Source organism: Bacillus rossius, chromosome 15, assembly GCF_032445375.1.
Source record: "Bacillus rossius redtenbacheri isolate Brsri chromosome 15, Brsri_v3, whole genome shotgun sequence".
In the NCBI taxonomy this organism is placed as follows: domain Eukaryota; kingdom Metazoa; phylum Arthropoda; class Insecta; order Phasmatodea; family Bacillidae; genus Bacillus; species Bacillus rossius.
Genome location: NC_086342.1, coordinates 42,746,660 through 42,763,539, shown reverse-complemented (window position 1 = coordinate 42,763,539; position 16,880 = coordinate 42,746,660). Strand labels below are relative to the sequence as shown.

The 16,880-nt window shown below is 37.2% G+C and overlaps 2 protein-coding genes and 1 long non-coding RNA gene across 3 annotated transcripts in view; 1 reads left to right on the top strand and 2 right to left on the bottom strand.

The window, feature by feature from the left end:
* LOC134539502 (venom serine carboxypeptidase-like) overlaps positions 1 to 16,880 on the bottom strand; it is a 37,127-nt gene that overhangs the window by 15,762 nt on the left and 4,485 nt on the right. The window contains exons 2-4 of the mRNA XM_063381579.1: positions 13,956 to 14,142; positions 11,153 to 11,299; positions 10,016 to 10,090 (exon numbers count right to left, since the gene is read on the bottom strand). Of these exons, the coding sequence (XP_063237649.1) occupies positions 10,016 to 10,090; positions 11,153 to 11,299; positions 13,956 to 14,142 (409 nt within the window). The remainder of the gene's footprint in view (positions 1 to 10,015; positions 10,091 to 11,152; positions 11,300 to 13,955; positions 14,143 to 16,880) is intronic.
* Positions 4,608 to 6,540, bottom strand: LOC134539504 (uncharacterized). Its single transcript, XR_010076322.1, has 2 exons — positions 6,139 to 6,540; positions 4,608 to 5,992 (listed from the first exon to the last, which is right to left on the bottom strand). It is a non-coding gene; the product is annotated as an uncharacterized LOC134539504 (long non-coding RNA).
* The window catches only part of LOC134539503 (odorant receptor 49b-like), a 30,036-nt gene continuing 20,149 nt past the window's right edge, over positions 6,994 to 16,880 (top strand). Inside the window, exon 1 of the mRNA XM_063381580.1 lies at positions 6,994 to 7,020. The gene's annotated coding sequence lies outside the window, so the exon portion shown is untranslated. The remainder of the gene's footprint in view (positions 7,021 to 16,880) is intronic.

Sequence of the window (16,880 nt, the reverse complement as noted above, 5' to 3'; positions counted from 1 at the left end):
TTTTTTTTCCCCAAATTCCTAGCTTAATAATTATAGATTTTTAAGATGGCATCCAAGACACCGCAAAGATGGCAAATATTACAACAGTTGACTTTTAATAAATACTACTGCACTCTAGCGAGTCAAAATTAAACTAATATGCGGCAACACACAGTATCTGACAAAAACAATATGTCAGATACAAAATGGGGGATTCCAGCAGATGAAAACAAGATGGTCGCCATGACGCCATATTTGCCTTGACATTAGTGGTGGGAGGTCAGAATGTCGTTGGCTTCCGTAGAGAAAGGATCCATCGCTATGTAGCTCTTGCATATGCCACAACAAATCTAGAGCACATTTTTTTTCTGTGTGTTAAATTTTGGGGCTCTATTTATTTAATTTTTGTATATATTTTATTGTAATTCTTAATATCTCTTAAGGGCAGCTCCAATAGGTAGGCACACTAGTCATTTAATAAATGTGCGCGGCAGGTATTTAAAATTTGGATATTTATTTCATTGTGTATTTTACTGGTGGATCGTGAGCAACGCTAATATAAACATTGAGAGTGAGCAGAAATGCAACTGGTGCAGCGCTGATGGAACAGTGTGATTGTGCGCCGACAGATGGCAGTGCTGTGCGGAGAGAAGGAGGGGGGAGCCTCGGCGCGCGGGGAAGTACAGTGACGGTCGACGCTGCTCTGATCACGGCCGAGATGGTGCGTGGCTGTGGATTGGTGCACACTGGGTGTGTGCCGCCTACGAGACGTGAAGAGTAACTGTAGTTATCAGTTTACAATGTTATATTGCTCGTGCCAAGTCTGTTCCCGGACCCGGACGACATCAGAGACTCAGGTGAGACTTCGAAAAAAAGGAACTGTTTCTAAATTAATGAAGCTGTTAACGAAATAAAGGAATATTACCTGGCCTAATGTATTTAAAATTGCAATGATAAATCTTTAGTGTAGACCTGCCTGCAGTAACTTCCCCATTAGACTGGAGAAACGTGTTTCGTGGCAAGTGACTAAGACGTGAGCGTGCTTTTAAAAAAAAAAAAAAAACTGGTTCTCACACCGAAAAATTACGAGTGGATAATTTTTGCATAATAAATAAGTTGGGTACCAACATCACGAAATTTTGTGAATATCAAAAAACTTTTTTGCATGGTTAGGTAGGGAATTTTTGAGGAAATTTAAATACCTTTGAGAATCTTAGCCTACATAATTTTTATAGGAGATTAAGTTGTTAACATTTTGGTCATTTTATTGTTATTGTGTATTTAATAATTTTAGGTTGTTAGACTGGAGCTGTCTGCATTTTCTTTGAAGACAGTAAGTGTAAAATTAAATATATAATATTTATCTTTTTAATTTGCTTTATTTTTTAAAGCACTATTCTTAATATCATTTTATTAATGAATTCCGGTGGTTTTTGATAACAGCCATTTGTCACAGAGTAATTGATACTTTGTTGCGAGTTAGCTGGTTAATATATCTGCATATTTTATCAACTGAAGTTAGTGAATATTGAGTTGGTCATGTGTTCCTTCTCAGTTCTCCTGCTTGGGTACAGTCACAGAGAGAGAGTCAGGAGTGTCGTCATGACAGCGTGCCGAGTGCGTGACTCCTGGCATTGTCAGTTCGCTACAGTTTGAACTAGGCGTCACCTGGTGATCACCAACAGTGGTGGTTACTGGTAAAGACAGGGGTCTCTCTGCGATACCTTACAGTACTTCTAGCTATCTAGCACAAAGTTTAGCACTCCCTAAGCATCTTAAATCAGATGGATGCTAGTTTCTTGAGCTGAAACACACCAATAATGTCACAGTGCTTGTCAACTGCGTTAAACCCTTTTCAAGAACTTCTCCTCTCTTGCATTGTTCGTTCAAAAAAGATTTGTGCGCCCAGAGTCCATGCTTGACAGAAGTGAAACTTCTTGCTTTTTTGGTACAGATAGAGATAAATTATTTCCATTTTCGATCAAACCATCCACTTAAAAATGAATGATAATTATAAACTCAATTGCACTAATAAAAAAACTCTTTTCCGCACGAATAAATAAACTGTAGATACTTTAAATAAAATAAAATAAATATAGCAGCGTCATTTGTCAGCTGTTATGAAAACTGAGGAGTAGACAAACACAAGCAGCGTTACGAGAATTCCGTAGCATCACTGCTGCATTTCTACCTCTCCCATTCCATCACCCCTTCTGGACGTTACAACCAGCATACAGCATGCTACGCTACGTACCTGCAGACTTCCCATTCGACCGCTAGTGCACGTGTTGGAGTGGCATCGCCGCTGACGCACTCTCCTCTACCGGTTCCCCCACCATGTACCCAATATTCCCCTTATGCAATCGGATTTTTCGGAATGCTGGAAAATTGTTGCCCCCTCAGAAAATAAGTTTTGCTTCAAAAATTAATTTCTTCGTAGCTCTGCTGCCTTAGTCCACTAACTCCAGAGGTAGCACACACATAAACACATGTTACATAAAACCGTAAATATAGCGGGTTTTTAATATCTTTCAAAATAATGAAGTTCATAAAGTTTATTAAGTATTTCAACTTAAAAAGTTCGTTGCTGAAATTTCAAAGTCTCTAGACGACATAGAGAGTACTTACTGTACAGAGATAGTTTTTTTTATTTTGCCATAATACTGTTTATACAAAAATTATCCTAAATATGGTTTAAAATGTAAACAGTTCAGTTTGTAAATAATGTAGGCCAGATTATCTGTGTGGTCGTTACGTCACAACATTAACTTTTCTAACAATCTTGTGAATAAGCATAGCTAGAATCCATGACTTCACATTTGACAGTCCATAGTCTTTAGCTCTCTACCATCGCGCTTACACTTTTGTAATCTAATGTAAATTAAATGGGCTTTTGTGAGCATAAATTGAAAAATGTGCTTTATTAGTTGTGTTTCCTTGGTAGTTTTATATATTCTGACAAATATTTTGCGTAGTGGTGCACCGATGCGGATACCGATGAATCGTAATCGGCGATTATGGGTACTTAGGGCCGGTTTCACCAGTCGAGTTGAAAATCCCGATGATGTTATCGAGATAAAAAGTTAATCTTCCATTTCTATCTCGATAAAGTTATATGTGTTTCACCACATATTATCTTTCTCTGAGAAAATCGAGATAAGTTTAACTCGATCTTCTGAAATTATCGCGATTTTCTGTTTGTAAACACCTTTCGTTATCAAAGTTTGGCTAGAAATTTCGTAGGCTACTATGGCGAGCCAAGGCTGTAATTTGTCAAAGAAGCAGAGAAATAAAAATACATCGCAGCAGGAGAAATACATTCTTTTAGATTTAGTAACTGAACATTTCAATATCATTGAAAATAAAAAAACAGATGGTGTTTCACAGCAACAAAAAATGAAGCAGTGGCAAATACTTGCAGATACTTTCAATTGTATGTCTGGAGAACATCACAGGACTGCAGAAAATTTAAAAGCGGTGTGGGAGAATCTCAAAAAGCACACGCGAAAGACTTCTGCTGATCAACGAGTTCAAGTATTAACTGGAACAGGTAATATATTTTTTGTCTGTATATCCTGGTACATTATATTTAGGTACAGCAATAAATATTGTATGCATTTTTATCCATAATGCAATTTTACGAATTGTAAACATGTGCAATAACAATTTTTTTAGTTACTTGAATTAATTGTAATATATTAAAGAGGTATCTTGGGTGGAGTTGGAATCAGAACTATAACCTTTGCACTGTCAAGAAGACACTTCGCACTATACCACCAGTGGATATGAAATATACACCACATAACTAAATTAATTCTGTATTTTTTCAGGTGGAGGTCCTTCAAAAACAGTTAGTAAGGATCCCATTTGTGAGAGAGTGCAGAGCCTAATCAAACCGACTATCGATGGTGCCAAGAATCCCTTCGATTCAGATTCAGATGCAATAATATTACCATTTGATGCATCAAATAGGCCTACTGATGAGGATGACAGCATTCAACTGGATGTCGGAGCAGAAGTGGATGTTTCTTTCGTGGAGACGGCAGAGACAGTTAGTAGGCCTACACTTTATTTTGAGAAAACCTAATGGATGTGTCACTGTGCATAGTTATGCTTATTAATCATGTATAGCTATAGCCTATGCACTGTGTTAACTTTATTTCTCTCACATAATGTTCAAATTTAATTTTTCCACAGGTAACTCTTCCAAATGGCGACTGGATGCATTATACTCCAGCCATGCTCAGCAGTCCTGTGTGTTCTGCCCTTCGACACTCCAATAACAACTCGGCTATCACAAACACAGTGCAGACCAATACTACTGATTCATGCAGTGCAAGTAGTGGGAAGGCAATGCCTCCTAGCAGTAGGGGAAATGCTTCAGTGCAATCTCCCTTTACTAGCAAGCGGCGACCAACCCCGGCCACCAAAGTGAAAGAAGTAAGTGCTGTCAATGCAGCAAAAATCGAACTAATTGAACTTGCAAAAAAACATGCAATCGAGGAAAAAGAAGTTATGAAAGAAATCTGGGAACTGCGGTTACAACAAGAACGAGAAAAAGTAAAGCAGGAAAAGCTGCAAACTGAACTTTTATCTTTACAAATCTTGAAAATAAAGAAAGAACTAGAACATTTGCAGTAATTTAATTGTTCTTATGTATTAAACATTTGCTCAACTATCATGACATAATTGTTATATATTACATGTATATTTACAAAGTGATATTCATTGTGCCTATTAACAAACAGTTTCAAGTACAAATGTTAAGAATTATATAAAAGATAATACATGTTCGCTTATGTCACATTATTTTGTATGATCTAAGCAGTTGTACAATGCAAATGTATTAAAATATTCCATACATCTTGCTATATGTAGTTATTTTCACCAGCAAATCTTCAAGTTGATGGCATCTCTGTGTGACATATAGATCAGTATGACCTACAACAAACTGAAAATACACAGAGTGATAAATAATCGTATCTTAAATAAGTATTACAACACACACACATATATAGGTATTTAATTATAGGTATATGTAAATTTCATTTACCTCCTGAAATAGTTTTCAATCAGTAAATGCCTGACACTGTCATATCTGGGCCTTCTGTTTGCATTTTCGTTGTTCTGCTGTACATTTCCTTCCTCAAGCAACTGTTGCCAAGGGAGGTGGAGATTGAGGTTAGGGTCGTCTGGAGGGAGTTCTTCCCCAGTTTGTCGCAGGATATTATGCAGCACCCCAGTCGCTACAATGATGGCAAACGAATGTTCTAATGACACTCTCAATCCTAAAGATAAGACTGGGAAACGTCGCTTCCAGCAACCGAATGTTCGCTCTACAGGATTTCTTGACCTAATTTGCGACTCATTAAATAGGTGTTCCTGTGGACTTCTGGGATTATCTAATGGAGGCATTAGATATGACCTACAAGCATAGCCCGCATCAACAAGTAGTACAGAATCACCATACTCCCCTCTCTCAAAACATGCCCTTCTGTTGCTATTGTTGAATATGGTACTATCATGTGAGGAACCAGGCCATCGTGCAACAATATCTGTAATTTCCAATTTTGTATTACAAATTACTTGCACATTCACAGAGAAGTAACCTTTTCTGTTACGGTAGAATTCTGCATTGTTTCCACCTGCAACAAACATAAAACAAGCTTGTATGTGGATTGCAATGTTTAATAAAAAGGTAGCATAAAATCAGTGTTTAAACCAACCTGGTGACTGGATTTTTACATGAGTGCAATCCATAGCACCAATAGCCCTGGGAAATTTAGCAATTGCATAGAAATCCCTTTGTGCTAAATTCAGTTCTTCCATCGTCTCTGGGAATTTAATGAACTGCGGTCGAAGAGATGCAATTGCGGAGCTAACCCTATGTATTATTCGGTGAGCTGTGGGTTTACTAAAGCCAGCATAATCCCCAATGGTTAGCTGGTTACAGCCTGTAGCATAAAATCGAAGTGTAGCCAGCAGTTGGTTCATTGGCGACACTGACATATTCCTGTGAAAGACGAAAAAAGTATGTTGAAGGTTGTAATGTAATGTTCGTATAAATGAGTTTTATTTTACTTGTCTATGATTTCATATACATATTTATTATTCTACAGAAACAATTAACATTAGGAAATAATATTAATATAAACTTACTTTTCGGGAAACTGTAGTTGATTTTCTATAAGTTCCAAAACAAACATAGTCGACTGTTTTGAAAGGCGAAAATGTATTTTAAAGTCTTCTTCATCATACATTTCAAAATAATCGCTTCTATCTCGCATCCATCGTGGCCGACGAACAATGGCATCTTCTTCATCACTTTCATCTTCAAAAATCAAATTGTACATGCCTCGAGCCATTACAATTTTTAAAATCTCCTCTCGTCTCTTCGTTTTACAATATTATCTCGATAATAAGACTTTAACCACGAAAATCGGTGGTTAAAATATTTTATCTCGATAACACTAAAAGATCGAGATATTCGGTGTGGTGAAACGGGATATTCAGTTAATCTGGATAATTCATTACTTTATCGAGATAATTTCGCTTGGTGAAACCGGCCCTTACCGATTAATCGTAATCGTCGATTATCTTAACGATTACTTTGCCGATTATCTACGTCCCGCCGTAATTAAGTAGATTTTTACCGTGTAATATTTTGTTACACATTTTAGGACGAAATACGGTAATATTTGTATATATTACAAAATTCATCTAACTCCGTCATATCAAGATTACAGATATTTCGTTAAGTTTAATAAATCTCATTGCCTCGAACAACAAAAAATGTGTTTTTCCTACACGTTTATTTACGTTTCGTCTTTTGTTCTGTGGCCTTGTACATTATCTATAGCCAGAAACATAAAATAGATGGCACGCAATCAAAATACCACAAGCATTTGCAGTGTATTCTATGAGAATCGATCTTTTCGAGTCGTAGTAGCGGTTCAAAATCGTGGTCCCGATACCTTTCAGAGTTTATCACTGCGTTTTACAAACTCGTTATGGTCGTCTTCTTTGTCTTCGTCGTCTTTGGTAACATTATCCGTTGTTGTGTTATTTAGAGGTGTAAAAGTAACGAAAAAATGTGTACCCGTATGTATTCGTTACTATAACAATTAGTACTCGTTACTTTCGTATCGTTACTCGTTACTTCTGATACCGCATGACATAGTACATAGCATCGAATCGAGTCGTATTTCGTACGCGTACAGTATGACGTCGCGTAAATAAAAATAAATCGAATATAAACAATTAAAAATATTTGATAATTAACAGCTTTTGTTAACCAAGAAACAATTAACTCTCATTAGAGCGGCTTTATTATAATATATCTTTTAAGATAAGAACATAAACCGTGAAAATACGCGATTATAAAAAACAAAAACATACATATTTATAATTTGTAAAAAATACTTTCTTACTTTGTTTCTGTTCGAATCTAAAACTTTGTCTACACACACAATACCTTTAATAAACAGTAAAAAAACTTGGACGACGAATTTCCAAATCATACTTTTATTAATAAACAAACATCGTTCTTTGTAACGAATACGCGCGCGCATGCGTGAAACATACGAAAGATGCGAGTAACGAAATGCATTCGTGTGTAACGTTTCGTTACTCGTTACTAGATGCCGCACCCGTTACTCAGTAACGAATACATACGGTTTGTTACAGCTCTAGTGTTATTTGTATGTGACGTGAAAAATGAAAAAGTATTTATAATTTTATACATTCAGTCAACATTAATAAAATCACATGTGCTACAATTGGTTTTGAGTCATTTTTATATAATTATAGTGAGATGGCGACTAGGGAGAAAAAAAGTGAAGTGTGGAAACATTTTTCTTTAACCCTTAGCCGGAGACGTGAAAATATTTGACATATCTGGTGACGTGGTGCCCCTCAGACCCCAAAATGTTTTGTAGAAGTTAACTGATTAGAAATTATTTTTGTTCCATGTAAAATTATTTAATGCATTTTTTATACTTATTAATTAAATTAAAAAATAAATTAGTAAATAATTATTTACCAATTATAAAATACAATTTTTTCCATTGGTGCTTGCTCAAATAAATCTAAAAATGCCTATTTGTAATAATTGCTTTTTTAAAAAAAATAAGCAGATGGTAGCCTAAAAGTTTTATTTGCTATTCAATATAGATATAGTGACAAAACAAAATCTAGAAAACGTCTATGAATAATAAGACTTTTTCATAAAATCTACAACAGATAAATTTTCCCAAAAAAAGAAATTACTTTTTTCCCCTCCAAATATTTTCCTTGCATAACCAATGCTTAAACCACAACAATATATATAATCGAGCTAACTAGAAAGCACATGCATACTTATATATTTTGAAAATGCCATTTTTACATAAAATATATTAGCCGAACATTGTTTGAAAAAATTAAATTTGTACGAAAAGTCACATTTGTTTGCTCTGCAATCATCACACATTGCTTTTCCACACACACTTTGATAACTTAAGTCACTAAAAATATCTTTCAACCACTTAGAAATAGTTTCGTCATAATCTGGATCGCCCACACGTACACATGTTCGTTTAGAAGCCTTTTTATCACTTCTGAGATAGAAACATAACTGGTGACGTGGTGCCACTACGACCCCAAGTTATCTTTTCGACCTGATATCTAGCTCCAGACAGCGTAAATAAATCTGACACTACAGGAGGAGACTATGTGATATCCAAGCGAAAGGTAGATGGTACCACAAGCAAGTGCCTTGAACTGCACATAGATGGCAGCAAGTTAAAGTTTTGCTGGGGTCACGGAGACCCCACGTCTCCGGATAAGGGTTAAACTCAAGTGAACAAAATATAGCAACATGTTTACATTGTTAAACGGTAATTTCTCGATGCAACCTTATGTGATAGTCGATAATAATGCTAGTTTTCCGCAACAAAAACTTACCCACTGTAAATTACAATTATTAGACTGTAGTTCAAGTTGTTTACAATAACAAATATACATAGAAGTTCATTTAATTTACACTTTGCAATGACTTAATAGTGTATTTTATATATTTTTATACTGTTATTATAACTGTATTCTCAATTTTACCTAACTTTGTTATTAAATTCACATGGGAATAAAAAAATTTGTGTGCATTATTACACTTAAAAAAAATTTCTTCATTATAATCGGTAACTGAATCGGTATCTGCCGATTATTGCTCTCATAATCGGTAATCGAATCGGTAATCGGTAAAGTCATGTCGGTGCACCACTAATTTTGCGATTTCACAATGACATAAACACTATTTGTAACTGTAACTTCCTCTATACATCTAACACTTAAGTATTTGTAATAACACATGTACATTCATGTATGTATTTTTACCAAAGCCTGTAGTCAAATTTTGTTTTCTATAAAAAATTGTGTAAAATCAAACCAACTATATAACTTTTTTTTTACAATTACTCGACAAAACTGTAAAATGACTAAACCTTTTTGCATCTATATTGATACTATTTTAGAATTTTTTTACAGTGTAATATTATGATGTGACTTCTCATGCATGTACATAAAATAAACAGGCTGCAAGTAAGTAAATAGTTGTTTTTTTCTGTGCTGTCTGATTATTTCTGGCAACAACTTGGCGGTGTAGGTTTGGCTGCTGTAAATCCTTGTGTTTGTATCTGCGCAGACAAAATGTCGCTTCATTCCATGTGTTGTCTTATTGCCGCCGAAAGTTTTCATGCGCGGAACGCAGAAAACGTGTTTTCTTGACAGTTACATCACAAATGATGTTTATATTCATTAAGTCAAAAATCCAAATAAAAGACATCAAATATCTGTTCAATCGAAAGTACACAATATTTTATGTAATTGAGATCTTTTATGTTAGTTAAAATGAAGTTGTATTATTAAATTTTAAAAGTATTTTGGATAACTATGAAGGAAATATGCGTAATGTGTCATTAAATACTTAAAACAAACTAGCCTTAACCCTCATGATTTTATACAAAAGTAAGAAATCATATAATATTAATTTATTAATTACCTTTGAGATTTATCTTCAGGCTGGCATTTTGATTGTTCACGTGAATGGTGTGGCCAAGAGCTGGGATGTATTTACCTGAAAATGTAATGCAATAAAGAACAAGTTAAAATCAATTGTTTTATGAATCAACTTAAAATCTTATATCTTGATTCGAAGCAGCAAGCGCTAGAGGGGAGCATGTTTATTAATATTAATCTTTGTGTTTTTATTCAATTATATCATTATATCTCTACACCTCGATACACTACACACCTAATCCCAGTCTAACGTCTGTCCAAAAAGGAATACTAACGTAATCGCTTTAGGTAGGTACTGTTCACACAGGTCACTATAGTATGTTTAATATTATTTTTACTGCAATTAATATGATTTAATAAATTGAATAACAAAAATTTCTAATTTTGATATGTTCTTTGAATGGGTCTTGCAATGAGGAATACTGATTCAAGATTACACTGTATCTGTTTACACTGTATGTCATTAGAAACCGCAATTAAGGACTAATAAAGATGAAAATTACAAAGAAAAGAACATTTTTAATAACTTGTCATTTTCAGTTTCGTAGTTATGTGTAATTTTAGTTATTTGGCCCAGGTGTAGTTTTAAGCTTGGTAAAGGTTAATTTCATCAGGTATATTTGCTCACTTATTGTGTTACTGGTTTATTTTACTGTTTTGATATCTTTTGTTGTTTTGTGTATTTATTGAAATGTTACGAGGGCGCGCCTGGCGACGCTAGTGGCAAATGGCCGCGGACAGTTTCGGTGCAGTATGTTGGCACGACTGCCAGGGATGGCCGCGGGGGCGCTGGCGTCGCAACAAGGACGCCATGACGTGCATCTCGGCTGGACTTGGGAGTGTGCGCTGGGGAGGAGAGATCACCTTGCTCAGACAACACCGCGACACAGTGTGTATTGTCACCACGGCTACTGCGGGCCTCGAGGCCCTGCGAGGAGTCCCAAGCCACTGTCTCTTGTTGTGAAGTAGAGGTTATGTGAGGGTGTCTGTGATAAGGATGATACATGAGGGCAACAGGGGGACTCTGGCGCTCTTAGTGCTGTGGGCTGTGCCTTCGTGTGAAGCTAACCTTCACGAGTGAGGTGTAGAATACTTAACTGCCCAGTGACTGAGCACTCACCGGCGTAAGACTCCCCTGCGATGAAGAAGTCGTTGCGCTGCAGCTCTGGGAACAAGGCGAAGAACTGCAGTAGGGCTGAGTACAGGTTCCTGCCCACGTCTTCATCGTTCCTCGAGTATCCGGCATCGTCCTGCGTGTAGCTGAAGCCTGGGCAAAACAAGCGTGTGACAGCCAAGCATTCTTGTTGCTTGCTACGTGGAGAGGTCGCACACGCAATAAATACGGACATACTGACCTGAAGGTGATCTCGTTTGCAGATTTTGCTGAAGAAAATAGACAGATAAAAAGGGCTGAGAGTGTGAGTTGAATTGGACTAGAGGTAAATATCTGTAACCATATTATCTATAGCGATCCAGTACAAACTTGCTTTGCTTCTTAAGGAGTTAAGTACTATTCACAAAGTGAGATATAATAATTACCTATTCATCCTAGCTTATAAAACTTAGATACAAAATCAAGTACATTATTTATCTCTTTAAAAGTAATTTGCTTTAGTAATTTGTAAATAAACAAAATGTACTGTATGTTTAAAATTATAATATTCTGTTTATCGCGGGATATTCTTGTTCCTTAATTGTTCTCTAACACTTGAACACTATATTTTTTTACGAGAAATAGATATATTCGAGAAAGTCGTAAATGTTCGTTAGTAAAATAGACACATTCCCATTAGCTATTCAAGTGCAAAACGAGTTTCTTTCGTAGGTCGCTGCTGATGGGAGAATACAGTCAAGTGTGCCTAATAGACATAGAAGGTTGGTGTTTTTTTTTTGTGGGAACAAGTGATGCAAAGGGCAGAGCACGTGTGTTGTTTAAGATGAGACCAAATTAACCTTTACATTAAAAAAATATTTCTTAACACTGAGTGACTTTAGGGTTACGTAGTAAAGATATAGACGTGACTGTATTATGTTTGTACCATAAACGTTTTAAGAAGATTTATGTATGGAAAGTAGAGTTTCATATTTGTTTTGAAAAGCATATGAGTACATATGTAGGTTAAGTTGGTCCTGGGACACCCTGTCTCAGATCGGGATTGAGGGATTTATGGTGTCCATCTTGAATTGTGTGATTTCTGCAAGCCATTTTGAATTACATCATTTCTGGTGGCCATCTTGGATTACCTTGACCTTGACCTTTGACACCGACAAAAATCTTTGATTCTACATTTGTGCTGCAAAATTGTGATTTTTTTCTGCCCCTTCTCATTTTATTTATTTTTATTTTGGTAAGTTTTCAGGGGTGATTCAAGGGTGACATTTTTTAAGCTTCAGGCAGTCGGTCCGCGCGTGGCTAGTGCTACTGCGCTAGCGACCGGACGTGCACACCGCCCCACGCTGTGTTCACAGCGGGTCAGATCTCTCCCTCCCGGTCGCACGCACCGCTCCAGTGACCTGTGCAAGGATCGCACTTACAAGCACAGTCGCACAGTTGTGTTACGATACTGCCTCCGTGCTGGAGCGGCTGGCAGTCAGCCTATGCCAGCAGCATGCCAAGTTTTTCCCCGTGCCCTCCTTTTTCTTCTTGCTGTGTTTCTGAGGACTCCCCCTCTCCACCTGTTTCTCCCGCCGCGGGCATCAACCCCGCCCTAGCTTGCTCCCGGCGCGCAGCCCTCATGCGCGATCCTGCGGCCACCAATAGAACTACTAAGTTTAAGGACCTTTCCCCTGAGGGAGTGCCACCTCCCAAGGCATGCTTGTTTAAGCCCTATGTCTCACCACGGCAACTCTGCACGCTACCTGCCGGCACTGGCGACAACTCTGTCAGCGCTGCCACAAGTAACTGAATTGGCCACCGACCACCACTTTCCAGACCCTGACCACCCCTTCCCCTACTTTCCGTCTCTTCCGCCCCCTTTTTTAGGAGCCCTCTAGTGGACCTTATCTTGGCGAAGGGATCACCCCACAGCGGCTGTTACCTTCTGATGCGCGGATGTGTCGGATCTCTCTCTCTCTCTCGCTCCGTGTCTGGATCCTTCCTCGCCGAGAGCAATTGAAAGCTATCATTTTTGGATGAAGTTACATCATGGGGGAATGTTATTCCCTTCTCCTTTTTTTTTTTTTTTTTGACGTAGTGATTTATCGTTCTACTTTGTCATGTTTTGCCAAATATGCTTTGCCATAAATTCATTCGATACAACCTCTTTTAAGCATAATACATCGAAAGTATAGTGCCAATGAGTGGTAGACAGGTAAGAGGGGTTGTTTTGGCTGTAGGAACTGAAGGCATTTTTCATAATTTTCAGTTTGCTCCCTCTCCACTTATGAGAAAATTTACTGCTACGTCTTTTGTAGGAAATTTAATGTACTTTCCCGTAGTATAAGGACTTTTGTTGATAACATATATATTTTTCGAGTTATAATGGGTGGGATTGGGCATTTTTTATGTTTTCGCAGAAGAGCAAAAAACAAATCAGTTTTTCCATACCATCTATCGCTGAAACCGCTTGTCAGAAAATCAAAGCTGACTAGTGAATTTGGAAGGAATTCTTGTGTTCTTTTATTTTGTATACAGAGGTCACCTTAAAAAAAAGGCATAATTTTCGAGATATAAGCGAAAAACTGAAAACAATTAAACTTAAGGTTTGTCAGAGAGTCGTGCTGCATATTGCCCATGACCCTTGCATGCTCTAGGCTGACTCCTCGTTCTTGTATTCCATCACTGATCATCCGGTCTCATGCCCAAGATTGGTAATAAGTCAGAAGGCTGTCAGAAAATGTCGTTAAGCCGTTCATTTTTTAACTGCAACAATGGGGAAAAATGACTTAAACAAATGAAAAGTATAACTAAAAGGAGATGTTACCTGTGCCGACAGGGTTGTCGATGAATATGAGGGAATGGTTCTTGTGCCACGAGTAAGGGTTGGATATGAGCGAGTCCAAGTCCTCAGATACGGAGAAGGGTCCGACCTCGTTGAACAGGCCGTACATGGCCGAGAGGCCGGGCCCTCCTTGCAGCCACAGCAGGACTGGTGCATTCTCGTAGTCATGCTGCAATCACACATTGCCGCGTGCCAGATGCGCTTGAACAGCAGTTAGACAGTGAGTGCTCACTGTGGTGGAAGTTGTTGAAGAAAAGCAAGGATTGTGCTAAAGCCACTAAGAAAATATTTGTTTTCCCATCGCCTTCGGTAAAGAATAATTAAGTCAGGATAGCAATGAATATTTTACTAAGAAAAATTTAAACTATTTTGTGAGAATGAATTTAAATATATTTCCATTGCAATCGGTGCGTGAGAGCCATGACACCATGTGTGATTGCCAAGGGTGGGGCGTGGTGCCAGTCAGTGACCCTGACCACCATATTGTATTGTGACCTCATGGCGACCATCTTGGATGACCTTTGGCCATATTGAGTTCATCCATCTTGACATCTACCACCCCACTCCCTAATGTTGCACTGTATATTACTGTCGCTATCTTGGATTCTATAAATGTTGAAATATCGTTATGATAAGATAGTGGAATACATGTGATGAGTTATTTCAAGGAAATACAAGTATTTTAATTATATAGAAAGTAATGTTAGTCAATTTGAGTAGGTAGTTTGAACGTTTATTTAGTTTTAAAAAAGTAAGTTCTACGACGAATGGCATAAGATAGTAAGTTCTTACTTTGAACTTTTGACCATAATGTTAGGATCTTCCCGTGATGTGTAATCAATTTCTTATGCTGCTGTTACCTTTCTTACAGGTTTTTCTTATTAATATTTTTAAGATCTCTGAAGTCTTTTGTTTTACTGCCGACCTCATAGTTATTAAAATCATCATCTTCCCAGTTATAATTATAAGCATGATTACATTTGTTTATTTTGATGTGCTGTTTCCATCATTTTGGTCTCAGCTCTCCATTACAGTCTTCGATCTTGTGAGCTTCAGCGTGTCTTCACAATCCAAGATGGCAGACACCACAGACAGAACCACCCCCTGGCTCCTGTCCCAGGAGCTCCATTCCTACACTACTAATATATTTTGTACAAAAATTATTATCTAATACTTTCAAATACTGTAAGACGGGGTTTCTTTGGCCCAAAATAGTTACATACTTTCAGTTTTGGAACCTAAATATTAATATTTTATTTTGTTATTTTAAGTAGTATTGTTGTATCTTAAAGTACACTTGTTTTTGGATATGAAAACCAGTAAATAGACTTGTATATCCTATAAGTAAGAATTCTGTGGCTTATTAATGTTGTGGGTCAAAGTTACCCAGTCTTGTGGTTACATTAGCCCATCTAAATTTTTAAATTCACAACAATGTATTCTGGCAATATGGGCCCAAGTAAGCTTCATTTTGGGGTTACTTTAACCAAGTAACTTAACAGTACTGTTAATTCCCAACTTTAACGTTCTTGTAATTATTTTAGAGTCAAAATTAAGTTTAAAATTATCACACACACCAATAAAATCATTTAATAATCACTTAAGTTTCATGCAAATGTTCCCTTATGACAAGCATTATTATGCCACTTTTCTGCAAAGTCATAAATAACTGTTGATTTCAGGCACTGCTTACTGTCCCCTTTTATTTAACAATTTTGGGGGACATATTTTAGCTTTCACGTTGCACCACTTGTAAAGTAAAACATCCTTCTTTTCCGGCCATGACCAACATTTACTTCTCTTGAACATGCAGTCTACTGTAGGACCTTCTTCATCTTCTGATGGAAGTTTGACCATCACCCCTGGATAATAATTTCTATCATAGGAAACAATGACAAAATCCCCTTCTTTCAACTCAACTTTTCTTCAGTTGAGATTCTTTCACCAGGAACATTATCCTCTTCACTGTCTTCAGACAAAACGTTACCATACGAACAGCTGTCATCATAGACACTGTAATCAGAACTTGAATCTGAGTCCGAAAAAACAGTAGCTACCCTGGCGTTGGCTTGTTTTACAGTGGATACTGATACTGGTCCTTTTGAAGTTGTTGGTTCTTGAGTAGTGTGCACAATTTCTTCAACACTGATGCTTTTACCTGGAGTAATCGTCAGTTTCTTTTGCTTTTTCTTCACAAAATTTTCACCAGTAAGTTCATCTCGCTTTTTTGAAATGTGTTCTATGAAGCTGTCACACACCAGGTTTTGATCAACTACTGTTGTGGGCAGGCGTACAAGTACCTGATCTCTGTCTACTGGAAATATACCACATTTTCTGAAGCCAGAAATAATGTTATCTTTCTTAGCATCAAATAGATCATCAGTCAGTTTCTTCAGGAGTTTTGGGAATTGATCCTTTGGTAAATTAGAAAGTCTGCTTCCACTTTGGGACTCTTTCCAAGCACACAGAATTTTCCTCCAAGAAGATTTCATAGGACAAAGTAGGCCACATTGAGTGGTTGTGTAAGATGTGTCGAATGAGCTGGGAAACAAACAAACTGTATATTGTTTTCTTTGCAAGCCTTAAGGACCTCAATGTTTATGTGCGATGTTAGATTATCACCAATTACAACTTTCTTGCCTGGCTGTTTTTTCAGAGTGGGCAAAAGACAACTAAAAAACCAGTCTTCAAATGTTGGGATGTCAAACCACTTAGACTTTGTCCTATTGTAACTGCAACCCTTCGGACCACCTTCAGTCCAAGTTGACCACAAGTGCTCAGACTTATAAACAACATATGGACTCAACATTTCACCTTCTGCATTGCCACACATCATTAAGGAAATGCACGATTTTGTGAAATCCATTACCCGCTCCACATATTTAGTTCCTCGCTTACAGATGACTT